The 23,591-nt window shown below is 37.6% G+C and overlaps 2 protein-coding genes across 4 annotated transcripts; both read right to left on the bottom strand.

The window, feature by feature from the left end:
• Window positions 1-302: 302 nt before the first annotated feature.
• On the bottom strand, window positions 303-2,450 carry LOC113580651 (rho-related GTP-binding protein RhoB). Its single transcript, XM_027015336.3, has one exon. The coding sequence runs from the start codon at window positions 2,272-2,274 to the stop codon at window positions 1,684-1,686; it is 591 nt and encodes a 196-aa protein (XP_026871137.1). The 5' UTR covers window positions 2,275-2,450; the 3' UTR covers window positions 303-1,683.
• A 1,426-nt stretch (window positions 2,451-3,876) lies between these two features.
• On the bottom strand, window positions 3,877-22,927 carry zmp:0000001267 (b(0,+)-type amino acid transporter 1). 3 transcript variants are annotated; one of them, XM_081721837.1, is made up of 6 exons: window positions 22,277-22,927; window positions 6,667-6,800; window positions 6,428-6,557; window positions 6,030-6,154; window positions 5,168-5,255; window positions 3,877-4,777 (listed from the first exon to the last, which is right to left on the bottom strand). In XM_081721837.1, the coding sequence occupies exons 1-6, from the start codon at window positions 22,892-22,894 to the stop codon at window positions 4,547-4,549; spliced, it is 1,326 nt and encodes a 441-aa protein (XP_081577963.1). In that variant the 5' UTR covers window positions 22,895-22,927; the 3' UTR covers window positions 3,877-4,546. The 3 variants fall into 3 exon arrangements, with proteins under 3 accessions (XP_081577963.1, XP_026871148.2, XP_026871147.2); XM_027015347.2 differs by lacking the exon at window positions 22,277-22,927 and adding an exon at window positions 14,942-15,673; XM_027015346.2 differs by lacking the exon at window positions 22,277-22,927 and adding an exon at window positions 6,989-7,699.
• Window positions 22,928-23,591: the final 664 nt, after the last annotated feature.

The raw sequence follows: 23,591 nt of genomic DNA, 5'->3' as shown, positions 1-23,591 counted from the left end.
AATGTTAGGTTGCTACAGTGTTATGATTAATCACTTGATAATGCAATATATACCCTGAAATGTAATGCAATACATTTTAGATGACGCCTGTGCTTCTGCTTTGTCTTGGGGGAAAGCTAATTTATGATTTTACAGTGGTTCTAAAGAAATAAATAAACCAATTTCCTTCCCTGTCTCAAATTCACATTTGTGCCTGAATATCTTATATTCCAAGTGTATGATGGCAGTAAAAGAGAAGGGTCAGACTACATATTGTGTTAAAGGCAGAGGTGATATCCGTTGTTCAATTTACCTCAAAGGGGTTTGAACAAATAAACATATTTATTGTAAAAATTGTGTAGGAGGCCCAAATACATTGTATCAATATCAACTGGAAAAAAGTACATATACAAAAAATACAGTAAATCCTGCGGTGTGGTAGGCAGTAGGACCATGGAGGCATGTCTAGAAAGCTGACCCCACCCGTTTCGACAAAAGGTTGTTTCTGTACATTTTTAGATTTTCACTACTGTAAAACAGTTAAATGCAAAAGATAAATAAGATTTAAACCTGATTACATACGATGTATGTAAACTTAGATAAACACAGGACACATTTATATTTACATTAAACACTTAATACCTTTATTTTTGCGAAACAAAATGTTCATACATCTCAAATACTTTCTGGGTTACTGTAAACATGACAACCTACGAATTTAACCACTTCGATTTTAAAACTGAAGTTAATGTTACCACAGAACTGAGAAGTATAAAAAATAGTTTTACGTGTACAGAGCTTAACTTTATAAATCTCAATTGAAACGGCATAGCGCAAAGATAAAGGGCTTGTGACGTTAGGAATAATTTTTACTTCCTTTAAAAGAGCAATTGCGAATTTACTTCAGTGCAGTTGTAATCAACTTAATCGTGGTAACGCCAGTGTTTAAATAATCCCATCTGGGCTGAACAATCGCACTGCTCGACACCCAGCGCTAACTAAATTAAGCGAATAACGCTGGGCTACCGTGAAGATTTTGTGTGATCTCTGTGACCGACGCTTTAATGTATTGAAATATTATTTGTGCGCGTATTATTAAAGCGAAGTGACTTATGCGCAATACAATACACAATAAGGAGCACTGACCGCTTGTGCCCATCCCCCTCTGTACTTTCGTCAGCCTGATACACCAGGTCTTTCTTCATACAACAAAGAACAGTTGCCGGTTTTCACGGCCCAGAGATCGCAGAACAGTGTCAATCTCGTTATGTCTCGTTGTTACCACAGCTGCCAGCAACCAAAATCTTACTCTTTCTTCAGTCTCTCTTATTGAGTATATCAGATATCCAAAGGCATTCTCAAATTATAGTTGGCTCAATGCAGTGTCAAGGTGTTTAAAAGCCCTATACATTTTATAAGAAGGCCGCTGCTTAGAGTGTTAAACCCATTGTTCCGCACTTCTAGGCGTTACTGCTCCGTGGCCACCGAAAACCCACCCGTTCAAACCCATACGCCGATAATCTGCGAGCACGGGACAAATCTTTGTATCTCTCCGAATGGGCTGTAAACCACTCTACACGTTGCAAAATGAGACTCGCCCATCAGCAGTATCTAAAAGGGCGTTTCTTTTCTCCGTGTGTTCTTGGCATAGGCCAGCGACGAGACACTGTCATTTTTCAGTACATCAGAAGTAGCATTTTCAGTTCACAGCAGTTTGCAGCAGTTCATGCAGCCTCCGTGTTGTCTTGACCTTTTCTGCAAGGCAGCGCGTGTGGCTGTCTCAAACACCTCTCGGACCCCGTCCTTGGTTTTAGCGGAACACTCCAAGTAGTCGTAAGCCCCGATGCGCACCGCCATAGCCCGGCCATCCTCGGTTTTTACTGGCTCTTGCTTCATCCTGGCAAGTTCATTCCTCACGTTTTCATCATTTCGCAGGTCTTTCTTATTGGCAACCAGAATGATTGGTACGTTCGGGCAGAAATGCTTTACTTCTGGAACCCATTTCTCGGGGATGTTTTCAAGAGAGTCAGGACTGTCCACCGAGAAGCACATTAATATAACATCGGTGTCCGGGTAGGAAAGCGGGCGAAGGCGGTCGTAGTCTTCCTGACCCGCAGTATCCCACAAAGCTAATTCTACTTGCTTGCTGTCCACCTCGATGTCCGCCACATAGTTCTCAAAGACGGTCGGCACATAGACTTCTGGGAATTCGTCTTTGCTGAACACAATTAGAAGGCATGTTTTACCGCAGGCACCATCGCCGACCACCACGAGCTTCTTTCGGATAGCAGCCATGTGGTCACTCAGTCCCACAAAAAACTTCCAACAAGCGTATAACAACCAAAAAAACCCAAATAGCTTCTCAGTTAGACGACACACCGTCTTTCTTAAGCCTCTGATTCGAAAGCCTTTTCATTAGTTTGTGTGTGCGTCAGTTGTCGACCATTGGATTTTCAGGGGATACCGACAGAACCTCTTTATAAAGTGCCTTGCTGCTTTCTTAATATAGCACTCCAATGGGAGGCTGTAGGATGACCTCACAGTTTTCAACTGAATAACTGATTGGCTCCATCAGGACAGGCGGGGTTTACTCACTCACCACGAGGCCGGTCGCGTCGTGGATAATGGACTGCACCAGCTATGCGTTTAGGAACTGTGGGAACTGTAGTGATCTTTGAATGTTCCAAGTATTCCGGTGGATTTGCCATAGATACCCAATCATAAACACGCGTAGCATTTGACCACTACCAAAAGCACGTGAAAATAACAAACACTAGTATGGCAGACAGATGCACCGAAATTTCTACATCTTCATTAGGTAGTCTAATCATTATGACTGCAGGGAATCTGCAGTTATAATTACTGCTCCTGAAATAACCATACCATATCCTATGTTGCTTTGACCGATAAACTTGGTAATACACCCACGAAACCGTGTATGTTACGGATGTCTTTAATAAGCCGTGAACTGGTTTTATGGAGAGATGATTTTTCACTTTTGTTATATTCTTGTCAAACATATTTGTTAATTAGACTTACGATTTACAAGTATTTGTTTTTGAAAATGTAGTAGGGTTGAACAAGCCTAATTTCCATATTACCAATATGGACACCTATATTTTGTAAAGGTTATTTACCCTGAAGTGATTGCGAGTTTACTTATTTTCATATAAATCCAGATTTGTCAGCAGATGTGTAAGTCTTTTTAGTTGAATACATAGTGCATAGATATTTCAGATTATGGACATTTTAGCATTTGTTATTTATACCTGTTTGACTTCGCCTTCCATTCTCTAATCCAGCCATTAAGATTTATACCTGGTCAGTATAACTTTGGAAGTTGGAAAAGTTTACAAAGCAAAACTCCAGTGTTGAGTTCACTGTAAGTGCTGATTCAAAATTTTTAAAGTGTAAACTTATCCAACACCCATCAATGATTGTTTATATTCAAAATAATTATCTACCCAGAATGACATGTATACTATAAATAAATCAATATTCAGTGTACCTATATAACAATTTGAGTCATGGATTTGAATTTATTTTGCTTTAGTCTTGATCCTGTCTTAGACTCAGTCCTCTTAGCCCCAGTCTCAGATCTGAGACCTTTTGTCATCAGCCTTAACTCTTGAGTATGAAGATTCATTTATGTCTTTTCTTGGAGCTTGATTCCTGGTTTAAACTATACTACACTACCTTTAAAACCAACAGCAATGAAGACCCAATACTACTGCGTCTAGCAATATTTACTTTTACCATTCTTTTGCTTCTAGTAGGCAGACACTCTTAAGAGAAAATAAGTTCAAGGCTCATAATGGCTTGTTGTGGATCCATCAAGCTGTGTCTTTCTTTTGCAGTAATACTCATTTCACTTAACATGACCTAAGATTTCCACAATTTTCCAATTCAAATTTTTATTCCATGTCATTTTTATATCTCAAATCACATATGTGCTTTATAAAAGGACTTTAATGCTTGACTAAATGCAAAAGAACCTAAGGAAATTTTCAGGAGGAAAGAAAATTAAATTGGTTGCATCCAGAATCTGAAAACGTCATTAAGGCTTAACTGGTAGTTTTCACAAGTAGTTTGCTCAGGTGGGAAGCGTGGTTTTCAAATGAGGTTTTTTAAAGAGCTTTAGTAATATTTTTCATTAAAATCACTTTACTCTGAATTAGATAAAACATACACAATTTGAAAACATTTTAAATGTTTGAAAATCAGAAATGTTTTCACAAATAAAGAATAATTATTTTGTTCACATATTTTAGTCTAGCATGCCTAAAAGTGCCAAAAGGCTTGTATGCTACTAAATTCAGAAAAAGAGTCCTACATGGTTAGTCCCCACAAGAACATAATGCTTGGAAACAGATTCTAACGAAATAAAATAAAATCAAGCTTTTTTACTTTAATTATTTTACTTATTTTAGAAATATTAGGGTCTAAATTTTTACCACCAATGACAGAGTGGTAACAGAAAGGTAAAATGCCCTTGAAAAGCAGTAATATTGAATGGGGGTTAATAGCTGAAAAGCAATGCCCCACAACCTGGAAGAACCCTGGCCCTTTACAGGTTTTTGTCAGTGGGCGCCACCTCCAGGAAGAGTTGGAGGAAGACGGTGAGTTTGTCAAACAGGCCTGGGAATAGTCTGTAGTGAATGAATGGCACGTAAATGACAACTCCACTGAGGATGAAAAGGATGACATACAGGTACTCCAGCCGAGGATTGTCAATGATGGGTGCTAGAACCAGGAAAACAGCTGCCAGCAGAACCAGGATAGGGATAACGATAGGCACCTAAGAGGATAATATAAAAACACAAGGACTAAGACATGGGTAACTACACACTGGGATTTATTATAAAACAAGCAATAAGAATTGAGACAGAGACTGAAATTTCAGAGGGTAAATGTGTGTTCTGGCTGACATGCCAGGGATCTGTCTCTTTGGCCTGGTGGTCAGAGCACATATTTGCCACCTAAAAGACCTGACCTTGAGGCTGGGCGTGATTACTACTCTCTAGCTTAGATGCAGTAATCTTTATAAAAATCTTGAGAAGAATTATCTTTAAAATTAACCATATAGAACTTAACCATACCACATGGATTTTAAACATACCATGCAGACATCTAGTAAAAAAGTGTTTGGTCACAATTCCTGCAAACCTTGAACCTGTTACTCTCTTACCGAGTATGCACGCGGAAGATCAGGCTTCTTGATTTTTAGATAGAGAAGTCCTGATAATGTGACTCCATAGAAGAACCAGGCTGTAAATCTGATTGACAGATCAGGAGTGGAATTAGTGGAACACTAAGTTATTACTTGTTATGAACATGCCTTTCATAAACATTTCAGACAAAATGTTACACCATTTCACAAAACATGATAACACTGAAAACTTTCTTTATTAAATGGTTAAACTGAATAAATTAGTATAAGCTGCTACACCTTTAATACAGGACAGCAGGTTGGTTTATGGAAAGTCATAATATTTATGCTCATGGTCATTCAACATCACATGCATCACATACATTATGAAAGACAAACAAAAACTAAACAAAAACAGAATTAAATATTGCTACCATGGGAATGAATTGTAGCCAAATTATTTGTTTGTTGTTATTGCAACATTGTTTCATTTATAATAACAACTAATTGATTTTGGTGTGTCTTCATTCGCACTTATGCTTATTTCTTATTTTCTACAACAGTAATAATGTTTTACTAGGCTGAGGTTGTCTATAAAATAATCTAATGTAGAAAAGATTCATAGAAAAATCTCATAATGAAAAAAAAAACACTCTTTTGTACTCTGTGATGTACAGCATTCATTAAGTTTTAATCACAAAACACTAGCAGCATAAAAAGTGGTGCTCACAAAAAAGAATTTCTCTACTGATAAATAAAGCTCAAGAAATTTTGACCATGTGAAAATCTGACTGTATTTCTGTAACATTGTTTAGTCATCAGGCAGACTGGATTGTGTAACTAATTATTTGAACCTGTCATGTCAGTGGAATGACATGTGCACATGCAGTGTTGGATGTACCCAAAGAAGTTGACGATGCCCTCGAAATCTCCAGGAATGAGGACAATGAGAGAGATGATAGTGGTAAAGATGAGTGCGGGAGAAGGAGTCAGGCGTCGCACATGTGCCATGGCCAGGATGTCAGGCTGAAAAATGAGTAACACAGAAAATGAACATGAGTAACACATGCGACTTATTTTCCATGTGCTGGGATTGCTTTGGCAGGTGTGTTTTTGGTACACAGAGTAGAAATTACTGTGCCATTCAAATGTCTAGATAAATACACTGTGCAATAGATGAATATGTTTTTGGCATGATGTCAGTAGCTTAGCTAAAACCTGTTTAGTGGTTTGGCTAACCACCAGTACTGAACACATATTGAATGTCTTATTTGTTCTCTTACTTGTTTTTCACCTTACCAAATGTCCCTCTCTGGCAGCTACAAAGCAAACCCGTCCTCCACTGAAGAATGATCCATTCAAAGAACCAAAAGATGACAGTGCTGCTGCAATGGACATCACCCAACCCCAGCCTCCCAATACCTTATTCCTGTGATCAGAGACAAGAGAATTGTCAATCACTACCCTGCCATTGACCAACAAAATGTCAGTTTGTAATACATATTAGAATTAAGTGCTGTCTATACATATAAACTTACCCCCAGGTAACTGCCACAGCAGTGGAGAACATCATCTCTCTAGGTGTCATTGCAGCCAGATAACTGACATTGACCAGCAAGTAGAAGATTGTTACCGTGGGAATGGCAATCATTATTGCCCTGGGAAGATTTACCTTACATGAAGAGATGCAATAAATTCAGTGACACTTAAAAATCTTAAAATATATAATAATTTATATTCCCATCAAAAGATTTTCAATTTCTCTCAAAGCATGGTATCATAACATTTTTTTTTTTTTTTTGTAGGAGGCATATTTTCATATCAAGAGAGCATTTTCAAATCTCCAGCAGAACATCTCACCTCTGGCTTTTTCACTTCCTCAGTCACAAAATTTAAGCTGCACCATCCAGCATAGGACCAGAGGCCCTGATACAGAGCCATTCCAATGGAACTCGCACCAAGCTTCGTATCTTTGAAGGCAACATCTGAACTGCTTAAGCTTTCTGTGCTACCTTGGACCATCGTCAGTATTCCTCCGATCACAATCACCGTCAGAGCTATCACCTTGGCTGCCATGAAGACAACCTGAGCCACCATGGTAAAGCGAATATTCAGGATATTGGCGGAGGCCACGACCAGAATACACGTTGCAGCGGTGCACTTCACCACCAGTGCAGGTGGCTCACAACCTTGGTAAAAGGGAGCCAGAATATACTCGGCAAAACCCAGGGCAACAGCAGCCATATTTGACGGCTTCATCACAAACATGAATGTGAATGCCACGAAGAACGCAGGGAAGGGCCCATAGATTCGCAGCACATAGATGAAGTCTCCCCCAGACTCTGTGAAGATGGTGCCCAGTTCAGCATAAGACAGTGCAGCACACATGGTCACCAGGCCACATATGAACCAGATTATCAAGCTAGCTCCAGGACTCCCGATGTTAGACAAGACAAACTGCGGAGACATGAAAATTCCTGATCCTATCATGGTGCCAGCAACCAGAGATACAGCACTTAATAATCCTATCTCCCGTTTCAGATTTAGCTTTTCATACTTGTTGTCTTTCATGGTGTCAAAGTGGATGTGAAATGAATTCTAACACCTCAGAGACAAATAAAAAGGCAGAGAGTAGCTAAGTACAAAGTATTCCTGTGCAAATATTAACTTTTATGGCAGCTTGGTTTTCAGTTTATCACTTGGTGTTCCCTTATTACTTTCTATATTAACATAGATATTTTTCATCAATGCTCCATCCATGGTAACCATACACAATCATGTATGACACCATTTAAAGGCAAAAGGAACAATTCTGGAAGAAATATAAAATGTAAAATTACACGTTGTATCTGAACATAAATAAGCAGTAGCGTGCTAAAACATCAGCTCAGGGCTCAGGGTGCAATCCTGCAGAATCATATTAACCAACCATTGTCAAACTGATTCTGTTTGTCACCTGAGTGATACCATTTGGATAAAAATGCTGTAAATGATTTCCATAATGATAACCAACCCTCTAGTTTTCATTAATTATTACCAAAGCCATTACTTTTAAGTAAAGTATTTTAAGTGGTTGTAAATGTTATGTTCACCTTTGTTTTCAATTTCTATTGCTACATTTATTTTCAGTTTGGTGACGTGATGGAATGCTGGTTCTATACCCTTAATGTAGGCCATTAAACATTATTGGATAGCTGTACATCTATGGACTGAGAGAGCCAAAAGCTCACATCTTAATATCTGAGCTTATAAGGCAAACAAAATAGTGATTTGAACCATATTTAATGCAAACACATTTGGCAAATAAAATCAGATAGCCTACACTGTGTTCAATTTACTACCCAAAAATATGGAAAGACCTTGCAAGAGGTATACTGTCAATGTAGGCCTACTGAATTTTTCGTCTGCTTATAATTTAGCCTTCAACAACAACAACAACAATAACAAAACTTGCATCAGAGTGCTGGAAAGAAAAAAGTGTGCAAAAAAATATACCACCTTATCTGTGACACATGGTGGCAAGGGTATATATAACTGCCACTAAAACTGGTGCACTCTTCTTTAGTGTTGATATGAATACAGAAATCAGAGCAGCATTTTAACTACTTATCTAGCTAAAATGCCTCTAATGTCAACATCACTTCACGCTTCAACAGTACATTGATCTCAAACATATGGCTAAAGTCATTTCCAAGGTTTTTTTCCAGAACAAAGACAGCATGCATTTTATGTGCAAGACCGACAAAGAGTTCCCTAAAGAAACTTGAAACTATCTGGTAAAACAAACTGCACTTAATGGCTGCACTGAAACCACTTGATTAAAAAAAATAGGTCATTCTACATTTGTAAGTATAAAAACAAAGTAATATCAAATTTCATTTAATGTAAAAATATATTGGGTAAAAAAGACTTTGCTACATTTGCAATCTACTTTACTTTCTCATGCACTGTAAATGTACCTAAATGTTTTATTAAAAGTGTTACAGCAAATATCAATGAAATCACTTATTTCGCAAAGCAAAATAATTTTTTTTATACTCCCAAATTTTAATATTCAGAATTTTCAGGTCTTTTAGGCAATACATCAAAGAGGTGTAAGTGACATTGGACAAATTTTACATGAGAGCACAAATACATTTCAGGCATACCATGTCCTGTCTGTGGTAATTAACAGGTTTTTAAAAATTATTAAAAATAGGTTTTATATCTGTATCTGATCTTTTTGTCATTAGATAGATCCAAATCAAAAGCTTTCATCTGATATATAACTTTTGTCCACCCAAAATGTCACTTATACCCCTCTAGTTCCAAGCCCTCAAAACTTTTGTTTGATTGTTTTCACTTAATACCTGGGTGTCATATATAATGACTTAAACATTAAAAACAATTACCTCAGAACGTCTTCTGTTACACAGTTCAGGTTATTCCAGCCACCATAGGACCACAGACACTGATAGAAAGCCATTCCTATAGCACTAATGTTGAAATTGGTGCCTTGAAAACAATTCTGGAGGCCAACAGTGTCCCTTTGAATTAGTAACATCACCCCACCTATCGAGATAACTGCCAGTGCAAAAAATTTAGCTGCCAAGAGAAACACAGTAATGGCCATGGAAAAGCGAACATTCACACAGTTCACGATGGTCAACAGCAGGAGTCCAACAGCAGCTACAGACTTCACCACCAGAACTGGAGGTGGACAGACATAGAAGGGTGCGACTGCATTCTGAGCAAAGCTAAGTGCTAGTCCAGTTGAGCTGGCTGGCATCACAACAACTAAAGTGTAGAAGGTAAAAATAAAGGCCATCAGGTTGCCTGATGTCCGCAGAATGTAGTTGTAGTCTCCTCCAGATTCACAGGTGACTGTACTCAACTCAGCATAGCTGAGAGATGCCAGCATAGACAAAACTCCACAACAGGCCCATATCAGCAAGCTGGCACCTGGACTCCCAATGTTTGACCACATAGTCTGCGGGGACATGAAAATCCCTGATCCAATCATGACCCCTGCAATGAGGGACACCCCTCCAACCAGTCCCACCTCTGACTGCAGCTGCAGTTTCTTAGGTGTGTTGTCCATGTTTGTAGCCACAGCAGTGAATATTTTTTCCAGTGCACTGGGCACCTCCTGCAATTGAAACAGTGGATAATTATAGGGTTGAGCCCTGCTTAAACACTAACACTGTGGAATTCTAAAGACTACAAAAGCTTCACTGAAGTCACTGTGAAGTTCCAATATCCCCTGAGGTGGGAGTCAGGGTTGTGCGGTCACAGAGGCAAGGAGAACCACCCAAACACCACCCAGTTGCTTTCTTTTCTAAGAAGCTCATCCCTGTGAACACTGGTAACCAGTAACACCTTGTCATCAAGCTTGGAGGTAGACATGCAGGTAGAAATGTCTTAAGGGGGCTCATCCTTTTCTCATCTACACTGAGCACTGAAACCTGGAATATATCAAAAGAGTACAACACTTCATTTAGCATCAATCCAAGTGGGCACTGTTTCACAACTAGTAACATTAAACTATCCACCTGCTTGGTAGCTCCCATCCTCTATGGTATCAATAAGGAGTTCTATATATATATTTGTTTTTTTTCCTCATAATTTGGTTTTGACCAAAATTTAATTTACACTGTCTAAGTTGCAAAGCCACTATAATTTATGATGAAGATTTTCACAAACACGTTGGATATGCAAACATTCGCCCATCATCAGCAGCACATGACATTCACATGAAAGTACAGCCACTCTAGCATCTCCTGTCGTGCTCATTACACCTGCTCCCTCTACTCCAGCATCTACTTGCAACTTAAAGTTACAACCCTATCCAAATGCAAGGAAAATGAAAATAATTTGTTTCAGAAATAAAATTCAGCTGAAATGTCTTCATTGCAATTTGTTTTTAAATAATAAGAAAAAAAACTTAAAAAGCACATGCAGAGGAAGCACACAAACCCAGATGTTACAGCTATAACAGTCAGTATTCATCACCAGAGCCGGTGTTTGGACGATGAAAATGGAATATACACAGTCATAAAAACATTCAAAGGAGAGAGCACCCCCCCCCCCCCCTTCATGTTCAACAGAAAACTTGAACCATGCACACTGCCATTAGAAATGGGATGAAGAGTTTCCTCTGGGCCCATTTAAGATCCATGGATTACTGTTCCACTTCTGCACAAGTGGATCAACCTAAGGAACATATTTTAGCAGAGATAGTAAAAAGAAAATAGTTTGCAGAAGACATGAAGATTTGCTTGCAGCGCCAACAGTTAGTGACTGTTGACGCTAACTAAAGGAGCATTCAGTTTGGCAGGTATGTTTATATTTTTATTTATGTTTCAACAGATCTTTGCATTCCAAGTGCTATATATATTTTGTTGTTTTGCTTTTTATTTGGTTTCATGGCCATGATGAAGATGTGTGTCTATTTTAAGTGAGTGATATTCCAGAACCCCCACTAGATATCAGTGGAGAGGTAGATATGGAGTCCTTTTGGAAGAAGATTTTTATGGAGATGGTTGTACAAGGTTTTGTCAAAAGTAAATATGTTTTTAAACACTGTGTCCACTCACTCTCCAGTCTATTAGACCTGCCTACCTTGTTGGTCCACCTTGTAGATTTAAAGTCTGAGATGAAAGCTCATCTGTTGCTGCACAGTTTATATTATCTGTATTATCAGTTACTAGCTTTATCTTCACTCACAGGTAGCAGTAAAACCCCACTAAATAGTGCCCCTGACATTTCACTTCTGGGCACCATGGGTTGGTAAAAAAAATAAATAAAATTGTATGTCAGATACAGTTCTGAATACAGAGTTTGCAATGATCCATTATCAACAATCTCATACTGAAATTAGCTGTTTAAACAAATACATGTATTATAAAAATACAGTTTTATCCTGTGTACATACATGTATTTGTGTATTTGTTGTGTATGTATGTACATAAAGTATTAACAAGTTGTTGTTTTTTTAATCTAAACTTTGTCCTAGATTGACCCATTAAGAAAGCTGTGCAAAAAATGTGGTCTTAATCCAAATGGCTCCAGAGTGGATATTCTGCTTAGATTCAGAGGCAAAATGATGTCCAGAGGAAATTATAACAATGTATTCAGAAAGGTGTGGGAAGCATCAAGTAAAGTGTGCAGTGAAGACAATTTAAGTAACTATACTTTTGATTTTACAGGGGTTTGGGCAGTTGTGGCATAGTCTACAGTATCAAGTGTTTAATTTGAGCAGAAAGTCGAGACTTTGTTGACATGATTTTGCTCCTGGACTTGCAACACACATGAACTTCCGAGAACCAAACAGATTGTCATACAGTCCATTTGAGGGCAGAGTACTAGAGCCTAAACTTGTCAATGAAAACTACCATGGCTTAAAGTGAAAAAACATGCCTCCTGACTTCAATGGATATTTGGTAACTGGATTGGAGAAGCATTATGCATTGTATGACATATTCACAAAATATTTTTTCACATTCAAGGCAAAGATGTCCATGCCAGCTATGTTATTGTGACTCCCCTGTCAAGTGACCTCTTGGATGCACTAACTGTTGGTATCTGTTATGAGTTGTATACATTTATTTCACACAGATTGTTCTGCATATTTAATGTCTGTCATATTAGATAGGTTGATGCAGCATCAAAAGACTTCATCATTTTTCCTGCATGGGAAACTGGCCATCGGCTGCTGTTTGTAAATTTCCATTAGACTTCCTTTGTAACTTTTTTCAGGAAAGGGTCAATATCTATTGTTAAGATTTATATACATTTTAAGAGTTTCATTTAATTTTGGAATGATTATGTAAATATTTAGTGAGATAATAATAGATAATAATAATTTAGTGTCTTTAATCAGTTACTTAAACAATGCTTTGCAGAATCTAAAGCCACAGTCCAGAGACATTATTTTTCTTATCTTGTCTTTCTTATCATGGATGTTACACTGACATTTTCAGTTCCATGTATATTTAGAAAAAGCCAAGATCCATGTTCAATGGGTTATGGAAAGAAACTTTACAAAGTGTTCAAAGTTCATACACACTGAGCATTTGTTCTCAAAGTTCATACTAATACTTGTCCCATATGTTCTCTGCTTTTGTTCATGCTAACAACAATACAATTTATTTATTTTTATAAATACCATAAATCATACCAGCAACCACAAGCTCTTCTCATGGTTCATCAGGTAGGCACCTACCTTCATCAATATTTCACTGAGTTCAGCCCACAACACTTCCCAAAGGCTCACCAGAGAGGTCTGGTGTCCAAATTTCACCCACTCCAAGATCACTTTTAGTCCAAGCTGAACCTCTTTAAACATAAACCAAAACTGGACTGAATAAGGCGGTACCCAGCCCCAGTGATACTGCATGCTCAGCGCCACCAATTCCATATGGTCTTGAATTGTTGTCAAGATGTAGTTCTTATAACTCATACTCACTGAATGGAAATGACTAATTAAACACTGCCGACTCCATTGTAGTCTAGAAAAAAAAGATACTGTGGTCTAGCCTTGTAGGAAGGATTATAATCTATTTGTATCTTTTGATTATAGTAATTGTTGAGTAATTGCTATAAATTTGCATATTAACATTGATAATTTGTATACCAATTTGGATAATGACTAATGATTAAATATGCTTGTAACCCTTTAATAATGTCACTAAGGGGGTGGGATTCACTTGTGTTTACAGTATATAGGTGAGATGGTGGTTGGAATGTCATGTACACACTGATGAAAGCCTAAGGCCAAAAGCTTTGTGTTCGTGTTTTATCCGTGAGTCCAAAAAATATATTGCAGACTATATGAGTGCTGTCTGATTGTTGTTATCATTGATTCAATTTGTGGATTTAGCATGTTAAAAGGGATTTTAGAAAAAAAGAAATTGGAGTAGGCTTATTGTCTGTTTATTTTTTGGATGGAAATATCCAATAATTTGCAAACTTTTTTTTCTTAGCTTGGCGCTAGCCTGCCTCCCCTCACTGCTGCTAAGATAACTCAGATTACTGCTGCTTGGACCTTGTTTTAACCATGTCTTCACACTCCACAACTGGTTGTAATAACTGTCTTTATCTGAGTGAGAGAACCATTTATCATAAATGAATAACAATGATACATCAAACAAGAGACAATGAGAACCTCCTGGATTCTGTTATCTATACCTAATGCTATCACCTCCTTGGCAGCTTTGGATACCACCACAACTGGAAACCACCAAGACTACCTCGCAGACAGACAAAATTCTTTCCCAGGCTTCAGACCAATGGTCCCAACTGGAAGCAAAAATTAAACAGGTGAACTGCTCCTCCCAATGTCAGAACTCTGTATGGCCACTTGTGGTAAGTGAGTCAGCTTCCTGCCACTAGCTCCCACCATCACATTGAAAAGTCAGGTTCTACTCCAAACCCAGTCTAGGTTTTATTAATTTAACTATTGGAAAGCTTATTCAGAACAAGAAGTTGGATCAGCTGAAAATCTATAATAAGATAATATATTTTAACTTTGAACCTAAATTTGTAAATATGTTCTATACATACTATTTTAGATTTTTTTTTAAATTCTTAATCCGTAGTCTTTTGAAGCAAGACATTTGACAATGTATTCACAAAAGATTTGGGGTGAAATAGTGTCCAGTACATTAGCCTTTAGCACCAGTGTAAAAATTTTAAAAATCAGTAATCAGACATCAAACATGTGGGCTGACTATCTTAAATTTTTCATTGTTTTCAATGTTTTATACTAATGTTATAGGAAGTTAATTATTTACTACCAGTACTTTTATCAGTTTTATAAGTAAAATTGATTACCTCAGGATGTTTAATCTCTTCTGTTACACAGTTTAGGGTGCTCCAGCCACTGTAGGACCACAGACACTGATAGAATGCCATTCCAATGGCATTAATGTTGAAATTGGTCCCTTCAAAAGAATTTTGGAGGCCGACAGTGTCCCCTTGAAACAGTAATATTATGCCACCAATTGTAATAACTCCCAGTGCAAGAAATTTAACTGCTAAAAGCAACACGTTGATGGCTATGGACAAGCGCACATTCATGCAATTCATGATGTTCATCAGAAGGAGCACAACAAAAGCTACAGCTTTTACCATGAGAACTGGAGGTGGACAGCTGCCGTAGAAGAGTGCAACTGTATTCTGGGCAAAAGTGAGAGCCTGTATCGCTGCGCTGCTTGGTTTTACAATCACAACAGTGGTGAAGGCAAAAATAAAAGCCATCAGGTTGCCCGATGTCCGCAGAATGTAGATGTAGTCCCCGCCAGACTCACAGATGACTGTACCCAACTCAGCATAGCTGAGAGATGCCAGCAAAACCAAAATGCCACAACAGGCCCATATCAGCAAGCTGGCACCTGGACTCATGACGTTCCGCATCATAGTCTGTGGTGATATGAAAATCCCTGATCCAATCATAACCCCTGCAATGAGGGACACCCCTCCAACTATTCCAACCTCTGTTTTCAGCTTTAGTCTCCGTGTTGCACTGTTGCCGTTCATGTTGCCAGCGTTTACTGAAGACTTTGTTCTTAGCAAACATTTTTAAGGATAAGATGCAAGACATCCTACAATTGAGTTTACACGTGCACTTCCAACAGTTGAGGCAGTTAATAATAAACCTTCCACTTCACACTTGCATTAACCCCTGGAGAAAATGTTTTTATCTTTCTGGCCATTCATTTAACATCTTTGTAGATATATTGACCCCTGTGGTTGAAACCTGAAGTTAAAGTGTTGTGAAAAATACTTACACATACCTTAAATATGTTCTTTTGTTACTGACAATTTCACAGACAACTATTGCACTATATTTATTTAGTTTCTTTTTTTAAGCTAAGAGTCTTCTTTTTAATTTATTTTGCTAATATAAACCACCCACATCCTTCCAAAAAAATACATTTCCCAGCAAATGTCATTTCTACTCTTATTCAAGTAAAACACAGTTTATAATATTTGATAAACAGCAAATCAGAAAACAAATGGCATTGAAATAGAAACAGTAAATGAAAATAGATTTTTGGGCGTAACAATTAATCTTAAATTATATTGGAAACCACACACAAATAATGTAAGAGCAAAAATGTCTAAAACCATTATATACACATATAAGACTAAAGATATCTTGAATAGGATCTTACTATATAATCTGTATAGTTCTTTCACAAATATAAAAAATGGATGTATATGTGTCAAAGTAAACCTGTAGAAGAGTTGTATCAAAGGTAATGTTATAAAGTGAGATATATAAAGCCAAATATAGTAGGTTGCATGTGAATAAGCAGATGCTCGAGTGTAATAATTTCCAAACTGTGAGGAGTTGGTCCATGCTTTCATATACCATGTTTTCACCATGTTTTTCTTTAAATTTGTCTAACCTGTTTTTCTGGCTAAATTCTAGCATGTGTTTATTCACATGCAACCTACTCTACTTTGCATTATAATCTTTAATATTCAATTGTTTGCTGATTATTTACACTCTCGCATTTGCAACTTACATGAGGTAACGAGTTCACTAAACACTAACTGACTAACAGACTGTGTGGCACAACTTTTTCAGGCATGTTTTAGAGAGTTTACACAACTTTCCCAGAACACATATTTTAACTGCTCCAAAACAAAATAGAAAGTGCTCTGCAAATACTGAATAAAGAATAATACTGATAAATTATCAGTCAGTGTGATTATGCACACACACATTGTAGCATGTTTGAGATTAACATACAGTTTATCTGATGCAGCAATATGAACAATTATGAAGAGTTTAATTGATGCAGCAGTAAGTTAGATCATTGGGGTTTGTGTGTGTGTGTGTGTGTGTGTCTGTGGCTATTAAGCTTAGATTCAGAAGCTGCTCTCAGAGGTTTGTCAAAGCAAAAAGAAGACCTACTCACAAAATCATGTGGAAAACACTAAGGTTTAGTGAATCTAAATAAAAATATTTACTTTCACATGTTCAGTGATTGTGATAGCATACTACTAAATTAACAAGTATTTTTCTGTAATGCCTTTAAAACAGGCACATATCAAAGAATTTGTGACTAATTTATAAATCACAACACTACAAGTGGAACTCCTAACTAAAAATTCATTTGTCCTTCTCAGAAGTGCTCATAGGAACTACCTGTGGGTTCTTCACTGAATCAGCTCTGGTCATATTATACTGGAGTTGAGATGCCAATAGCCTATATAATATTCTATATCTTTGCATAAATATGTCCTAAAGCATCAGAATTGCACAAGGTGGTCACACTAGATACTGAAAACGAAGGTTCACATACCACTCAGAGATATGTAATACTGGATCATTTTCCTTAGTAAAAGTATAATACTTTTTTTTCTCATTTGTTTAACATAAGTTCTAAAAATTGATGTTTTGGGTTATCTTCATGCAGAAATCATCATGCATCTTCATGCAGAAAGGGTTCACAAACTTTCAAACACCACTGTATATTTTGGAGAAGATTTCATCTTAGGGACTAGTAGATCAGTTCTGGACAATGTTCATTGTGCTGCACTTTAATCAGAATTAAACTGAAAGACTATGCCAACTTAAAATCTCCACTTAAAATAATTCCTTGCACAGGCAGTGGACCTGTAAGTGGTGTATTTTTTCTTGCTTGTGCACTATTAAATCTTTTAATGTTCTCAAAGCACATGAATCTGTTTAGCACTCTAAATTGGTTATTGCACAAGCAAGTGAACCCAGTTATGTTTCACTGCCAGTTATGTGAACATCCTTTACATTTTGATGAAACCCAGCCCAGCCAAAATGCTGCTTGTCTTTTCTTAACTGTCTCTGTAGCTTTAGGAGCTCAGATGCTGCCAGAGCCCTGCACTAAAGCTGTGTTTTTCACACACTTGTGGAGCCACTTTAAACTTATGTATATTCAACTTTTAATGCACACCAAAGTAAAGTACTGCATACTGTGGGAATGCTACAACACAGTTTATAACTGAAAGTGGAATTTAATCCAGGGCACTGTATTATATATAGCAGTGGACAACTTGGGGGGGGGGGGGGGGGGGTGCTTTCCTTTGCAAGTTTCCAGGAAAGTTTTGCAACAGCTCTTTGTTACAAAATTTTATGTCAATACTTGTTCAGGATGATATAAGTGCTTCTTCTGCAAAGAAGCATAAGTGTATGCAAAGGTAAAGGCTACACCAGGGAGCTTTCTTAAGTAATTAGTGAATGTTCCAGTGAGAATTTAACTGTTTTTGAGATAAGCTAATTACTCATCTTACCATATAAGCTCATGAATGGAGGATTGGGTGTACAGTTTAAACTCAAATTATGAATGTTATTCTTGCTTTTTATTTTTCTTACTAAGAACTCAACTTCATCCAGTCAGGCTACAGTTTCATCTGTACTAGACAGAAACACAAAATATATCAAAGTCTCTAAAGAAGCCTAAACAGACCAAACAGAGCAGTCCAAGGAGAATGAGACTGATAAAAGACTACATAGACACACTGGTTTTCCTAGTTAAAAACCTTAAACAGACAAATAAACGTCCTAATGTAATTACAGAAAAATAAAGTTTGAAGTATTTAGTTTGTTATATAGCAATTTTACTTGCTTTTGCTTTTGATTTTTCTGTGTTCAATCCAATAAGTATTTTACGTTCAGACAATGGAAGGACTTTATATTTGTGTGGGGGTTTTATACCAAAGTATAGTTTTAGTATTGAGAATTGTGATATTACACATGGTATTAGTATCAAAGTAAAAATTCTGGAAGATTTTACTTGGAATTTTTTACTTGTTTAAAATAATGTTTATGAGCACTCTATACTAAATCAGATGTATTTAAAGAGAGACAAAGGTGGACCTGTCAATACTAAGGAGAGGTGGAGCACTGGAGGTGCATTACCAGGGGTGGGCCTGTGACATTTTGCTTTGCTTGAGGAAAATGACAGTCCTGCTTTTCATAGAATTGATGAGACAGCAAGTGTGAAAAGTCCAAAAGCACACTATAGTGGCATCATTTTGTTAATAAAAAGTAAACAGCCAAGAGCAAAGTTGTCTGTGACCATCCAGACCTGAATCTAGCAGTGTTGGGGGTTGGTTTTAGCAGGGGCAGTGGCCAAAGTGGTCTGTTGTTATTTCTGTGGAGTAGCCATGCAGGTTTACTATTCCTAATAGGTCAATGTGATGAATCATGATGGAATCTTGTACCAGCACTGGAAGGACACCCAGTGATATGGCAGCAGATGAGCTCCTAAAGCTACTTACAGAGACAGTTAAGAAAAGACATGCAGCATTCTGGCTGGGCTGGGTTTCATCAAGATGTAGAGGGTGTTCACAGCATGTTCTCACTGAATCTGAAGGACCAACAAATGACTGCTGGACTTCAATGAAGTCTGTCTAGTCAGAGAATCATAGACACATTCTGGGTTCCTTCTCTGTCACCAGTGCCATTGACTTTAGACCACACCATCCAATCACTCTTTCTGTGAACCTACTTCTCTGCAGTTCAAGACAGCACACAGTTTAATGCTTTCCATGAGCACTGCTCTCACTTCCCACCCCAGTTTATATAGTTGATATAGTATCTACTGTACTATATAGTAGATAATCTTGGTGTTATTAAACGTGTTATTATTTTTGCATGTTATTTATGCGTAAATATGACATCAAAATAATACACCATTCAGATTTTCTGATATTTAGTTTTCTAACCTTATTTAACCAGTCAGGGGTCACACCTTGTGCGACATATTGTTTCAGAAGTGATCCACAATGTACCCATTTTGCTAATGCATTAACAGTACATACTCATAAAATGATAGTGTGGTACATTTTTAAAGGTACCTGATGTCAGCAGAATGTAAATGTAATCTTTGCTCTGGTGATCATGGTACATGTATGTCACCCAGAAGACCTGGATTTGAAGCTGCTGTCTTCTACCTTCACTACACTGCCATACTATTATAGTGTCAAAATAATGCATCGTTTCAGAATTTCTTAACTTATTTAACCTGATATGGGTCACATCTCATGTATTCTTTGTTTCAGAAACGTTGTTTCAGAAGCAGGTTAAAATGTGCCAAGGTTTTTTGCTCTTCTAGTAATAATATATACTCATAAAATGGCAACAGTACAATTTTAGCATATAGTATGTAATTTTAAATGAAGCCAGTGAATTTGTGCCATGTGGTCATGTTTTACTCTACAGTAATAAGCAGCTCACAATGAGATATATGCCACTTCTGCTACCCCAACATTGTGTCTGAGATGGGGAATTCAAATACCATAAGCACACAAATGCCAAGCAGTAAAGCACTGGGGATTTTCAAAATAACTGTGCTTCCATGTTTATGTTACTATTCCATTTTACTATTGTAACTACAGGAACAACAAAGATGAGTTTTACATTTAGTATCAAGTCACCTCAACATGTTGAATATTAAGTATTGTTATCCCACTGCTGTTTGTGATTTGTAACAGTTTTCGAATAACTACCCCAATACTGCTAAGAATGGAAGCAGAAGAGTAAGCAGTTGGACAAGCTATGAAGACTGCTTTCCCTTTACCAAGCTTCAGATTGCTAGCAGTGCCAGATAACGCACTCTTGCTGAGAGCCATTCCCTGAGCAGATGGGACCTGAGCAGATGGGAACTCTGCAACCTTGTTACTCCCCCACCAGACTCTGCTTTTACTGTGGGCTACCTGGAATGGAATCTGGCCCTCAGCCCTCCTGCTGGACGTTCACAGCAGAAAGCTCCTAGACACGATCTGTCTATTGCAAGAGTGAGCCTATTTCTCATCACAGATCAGACACCCATTTGGTGGAAAGCAGTGTTACAAAGTCTATGTCAAGGCTTTGTTAAGGATGATATAAGTGCTTGTTTCTAGAATGCTCACTTAAGAGAATAAACAAAGTGTCTCTGTTTCTTGCAGTGCCTGCTTAATGGTAAAATAGCTGGATTACAAATTCATGAATCTTTGCATGTGTTATCCAGGATGTAAGAACTATAACTACTACATAGAATTCTGAGCCATTCTGACTGATACCCATTCAACTTCACTGATCAGTGGTATTTAATGAAATGTCATGTACTGTCAAATGATTCAGAATCACCACACTGAGGAGAGCATACATGACAGCTAATTAGGTGCAATTTCTTGTTTACAAATGTGAAATTGTATTTCACAGAGCAAGATTCTTCCGATTGATAATATAATATTCTAAAACAAAGTTTCAGACCTGCCAGACCACAGAAGATGATAATAATGAATGACCCAAGAATATTTTTAGTTATTGAGGAAGAAAATGCAGGACAGATGATGAACACTAACCAGATACAGATGTATCAAAGATTACTATAAAGAATAGAATACACCAAGGTGTCCTCAGAGACTTTAGCACAAGATGTGAAGCACTGGTAAGGTTAAAGAACAGGAAGGACATGTTTAATGTATGACAGGGTTCAGGATGCATGTGTAAGGCATCTATGAGGCACTATCAAAACAGGCTAAACAAAAACACACAAAGTGACCACAAGCAAGAACGAATAAAACCCCCCCCACAAAGATAGGCAAAGGGCTAAAAAGGGGTTATTAAAAACCTGACCAAATAGAAAGCACAGGAAATGTGTCTTAGTAACGCAAAGAGCACATGCAAAACTTAACAAGTAACAGAACTGACAGGTATATATATATATATATATATATATATATATATATATATATATATATATATATATATATATATATGTAGAGCCGGTGTGGAGCCAGAGCAGAAAAGATCCAATTTAATGAAAAGAGTCTATGTAGAGTCAAGTGTCTTTTTATAATTAACCGTGTACCTTTGTATTTGTGTTAGTTATGAGATCTATAGAACATGCATGAGATCAGTAGTACTGGAGACTAAGATAAATTTCCTCTGAGGGAATAATAAAATACACTCATTAAAATTTAGTTCAACTAAGAGTATTATCATCTGAACTTTATATATTCAGCATTTCTTTTATTTCACAAGCTACCTTTGAGTTCTCCAGGAATTATATTTTGGTTAGTTGGTTTTATTTCTGTTTTTTACCATGTGATACAGCCTCTAAAATAATGTAATTATTTATTATCCTCATCATCCCCAAAGTGTTTTGTATGGCAAGAGTCAATATTCATTACCTGAGGTTGTTTAAGCTCTTCAGTCACATAGTTCAGGTTGTTCCAGCCATCGTAAGACCACAAGCACTGATACAAAGCTATTCCTATTGCACTGATGCTTGTGTTGGTCCCTTCAAAAGTGTTTTGGAAGTTGGCAGTGTTGCCTTGAACAAGTAATATCACACCACCTATCACAATAATCCCTAGTGCAAGAACTTTAGCCACCATGGAGAACACCATGATAGCCATGGAACAGCGCACGTTCAGGCAGTTCACGATGGTCAACAGCAGGATCCCAACAGCAGCTACAGACTTCACCACCAGAACTGGAGGTGGACAGTCATAGAAGGGTACGACTGCATTCTGAGCAAAGCTGAGTGCCACTCCGGTCAAGCTGGTTGGCCTCACAACTATAACAGAAGTGAAGGCAAAAATAAAGGCCATCAGGTTGCCTGATGTCCGCATAATGTAGATGTACTCTCCTCCAGATTCACAGATGACTGTACCCAACTCAGCATAGCTGAGAGATGCCAGCATAGACAAAACTCCACAACAGGCCCATATCAGCAAGCTGGCACCTGGACTATCAACATTCAGCAACACAGTTTGTGGGGACATGAAAATCCCAGATCCAATCATGACCCCTGCAATGAGGGACACTCCTCCAACCAATCCCACCTCTGACTGTAGCTGCAGTTTCTTAGGTGTGCTGTCCATGTCCGCAGCCATAGCAGTGCTTCCAGTGAATGTGCTTTTTACTGATAAAATGCTGCAGTGCACTGTGCACCTCCTGCAATTAAGTCAGTTAATTATTATAGACTTGAACCCTGCTTAAAATCTACTTTCTACGTCCCTATTGTTTCTGCCTCTGGCCATTCATTCTTTTCTGTCAAGATCTGAATTTATTAAATAATAATAATAATAATAATATGTTGTTGTTGTTGTTTATGCCAAGCTTTCATTATCTAGTAACTCCTTTACATGTAAGGTATAACATTATATTTATTTATTTTTCTACAAGTTAATGATTTTATTTTTACTATAAATCTAGAAAGCTCCCATAAAAGAATTTAAGTCTTACAGGAAACTAGAGAGATCAAACTGCAAGAACATAAAACAATGTTATAAAAGTCAATTCTATAGTAAGATAAAGAACAGCACATAGACTAGTAGGTAGATGTAGAAACACAGAAGTGGGCTTGCCCAAATCCCACTAAGGCAGAAATGCAGGGATATTCCTCCAAATACGTGCAGATCCAGCTAGAGTGTAAAAAGTGTGGCACCCTGGAGAAAAAAAATCTTCTGGGCTTCTCAGCGCTTGATAAGTGCTCTCTGT

This window comes from Electrophorus electricus, chromosome 10 (genome assembly GCF_041902795.1).
Source record: "Electrophorus electricus isolate QZ-2024a chromosome 10, ASM4190279v1, whole genome shotgun sequence".
In the NCBI taxonomy this organism is placed as follows: domain Eukaryota; kingdom Metazoa; phylum Chordata; class Actinopteri; order Gymnotiformes; family Gymnotidae; genus Electrophorus; species Electrophorus electricus.
Note: the sequence above shows the minus strand (reverse complement) of the source record. Positions and strands in the feature narration are given on the sequence as shown.

Coding starts and splice junctions, on each gene's coding strand:
- LOC113580651 (XM_027015336.3), bottom strand. CDS start 2,274: ATGGCTGCTATCCGAAAGAAGCTCGTGGTGGTCGGCGATGGTGCCTGC.
- zmp:0000001267 (XM_027015346.2), bottom strand. CDS start 7,699: ATGAAAGACAACAAGTATGAAAAGCTAAATCTGAAACGGGAGATAGGA. Junction 6,801..6,988: donor AGGAAGTGAAAAAGCCAGAG/GTGAGATGTTCT, acceptor TCTTCATGTAAG/GTAAATCTTCCCAGGGCAAT. Junction 5,256..6,029: donor GGCATCGTCAACTTCTTTGG/GTACATCCAACA, acceptor TCTGTCAATCAG/ATTTACAGCCTGGTTCTTCT.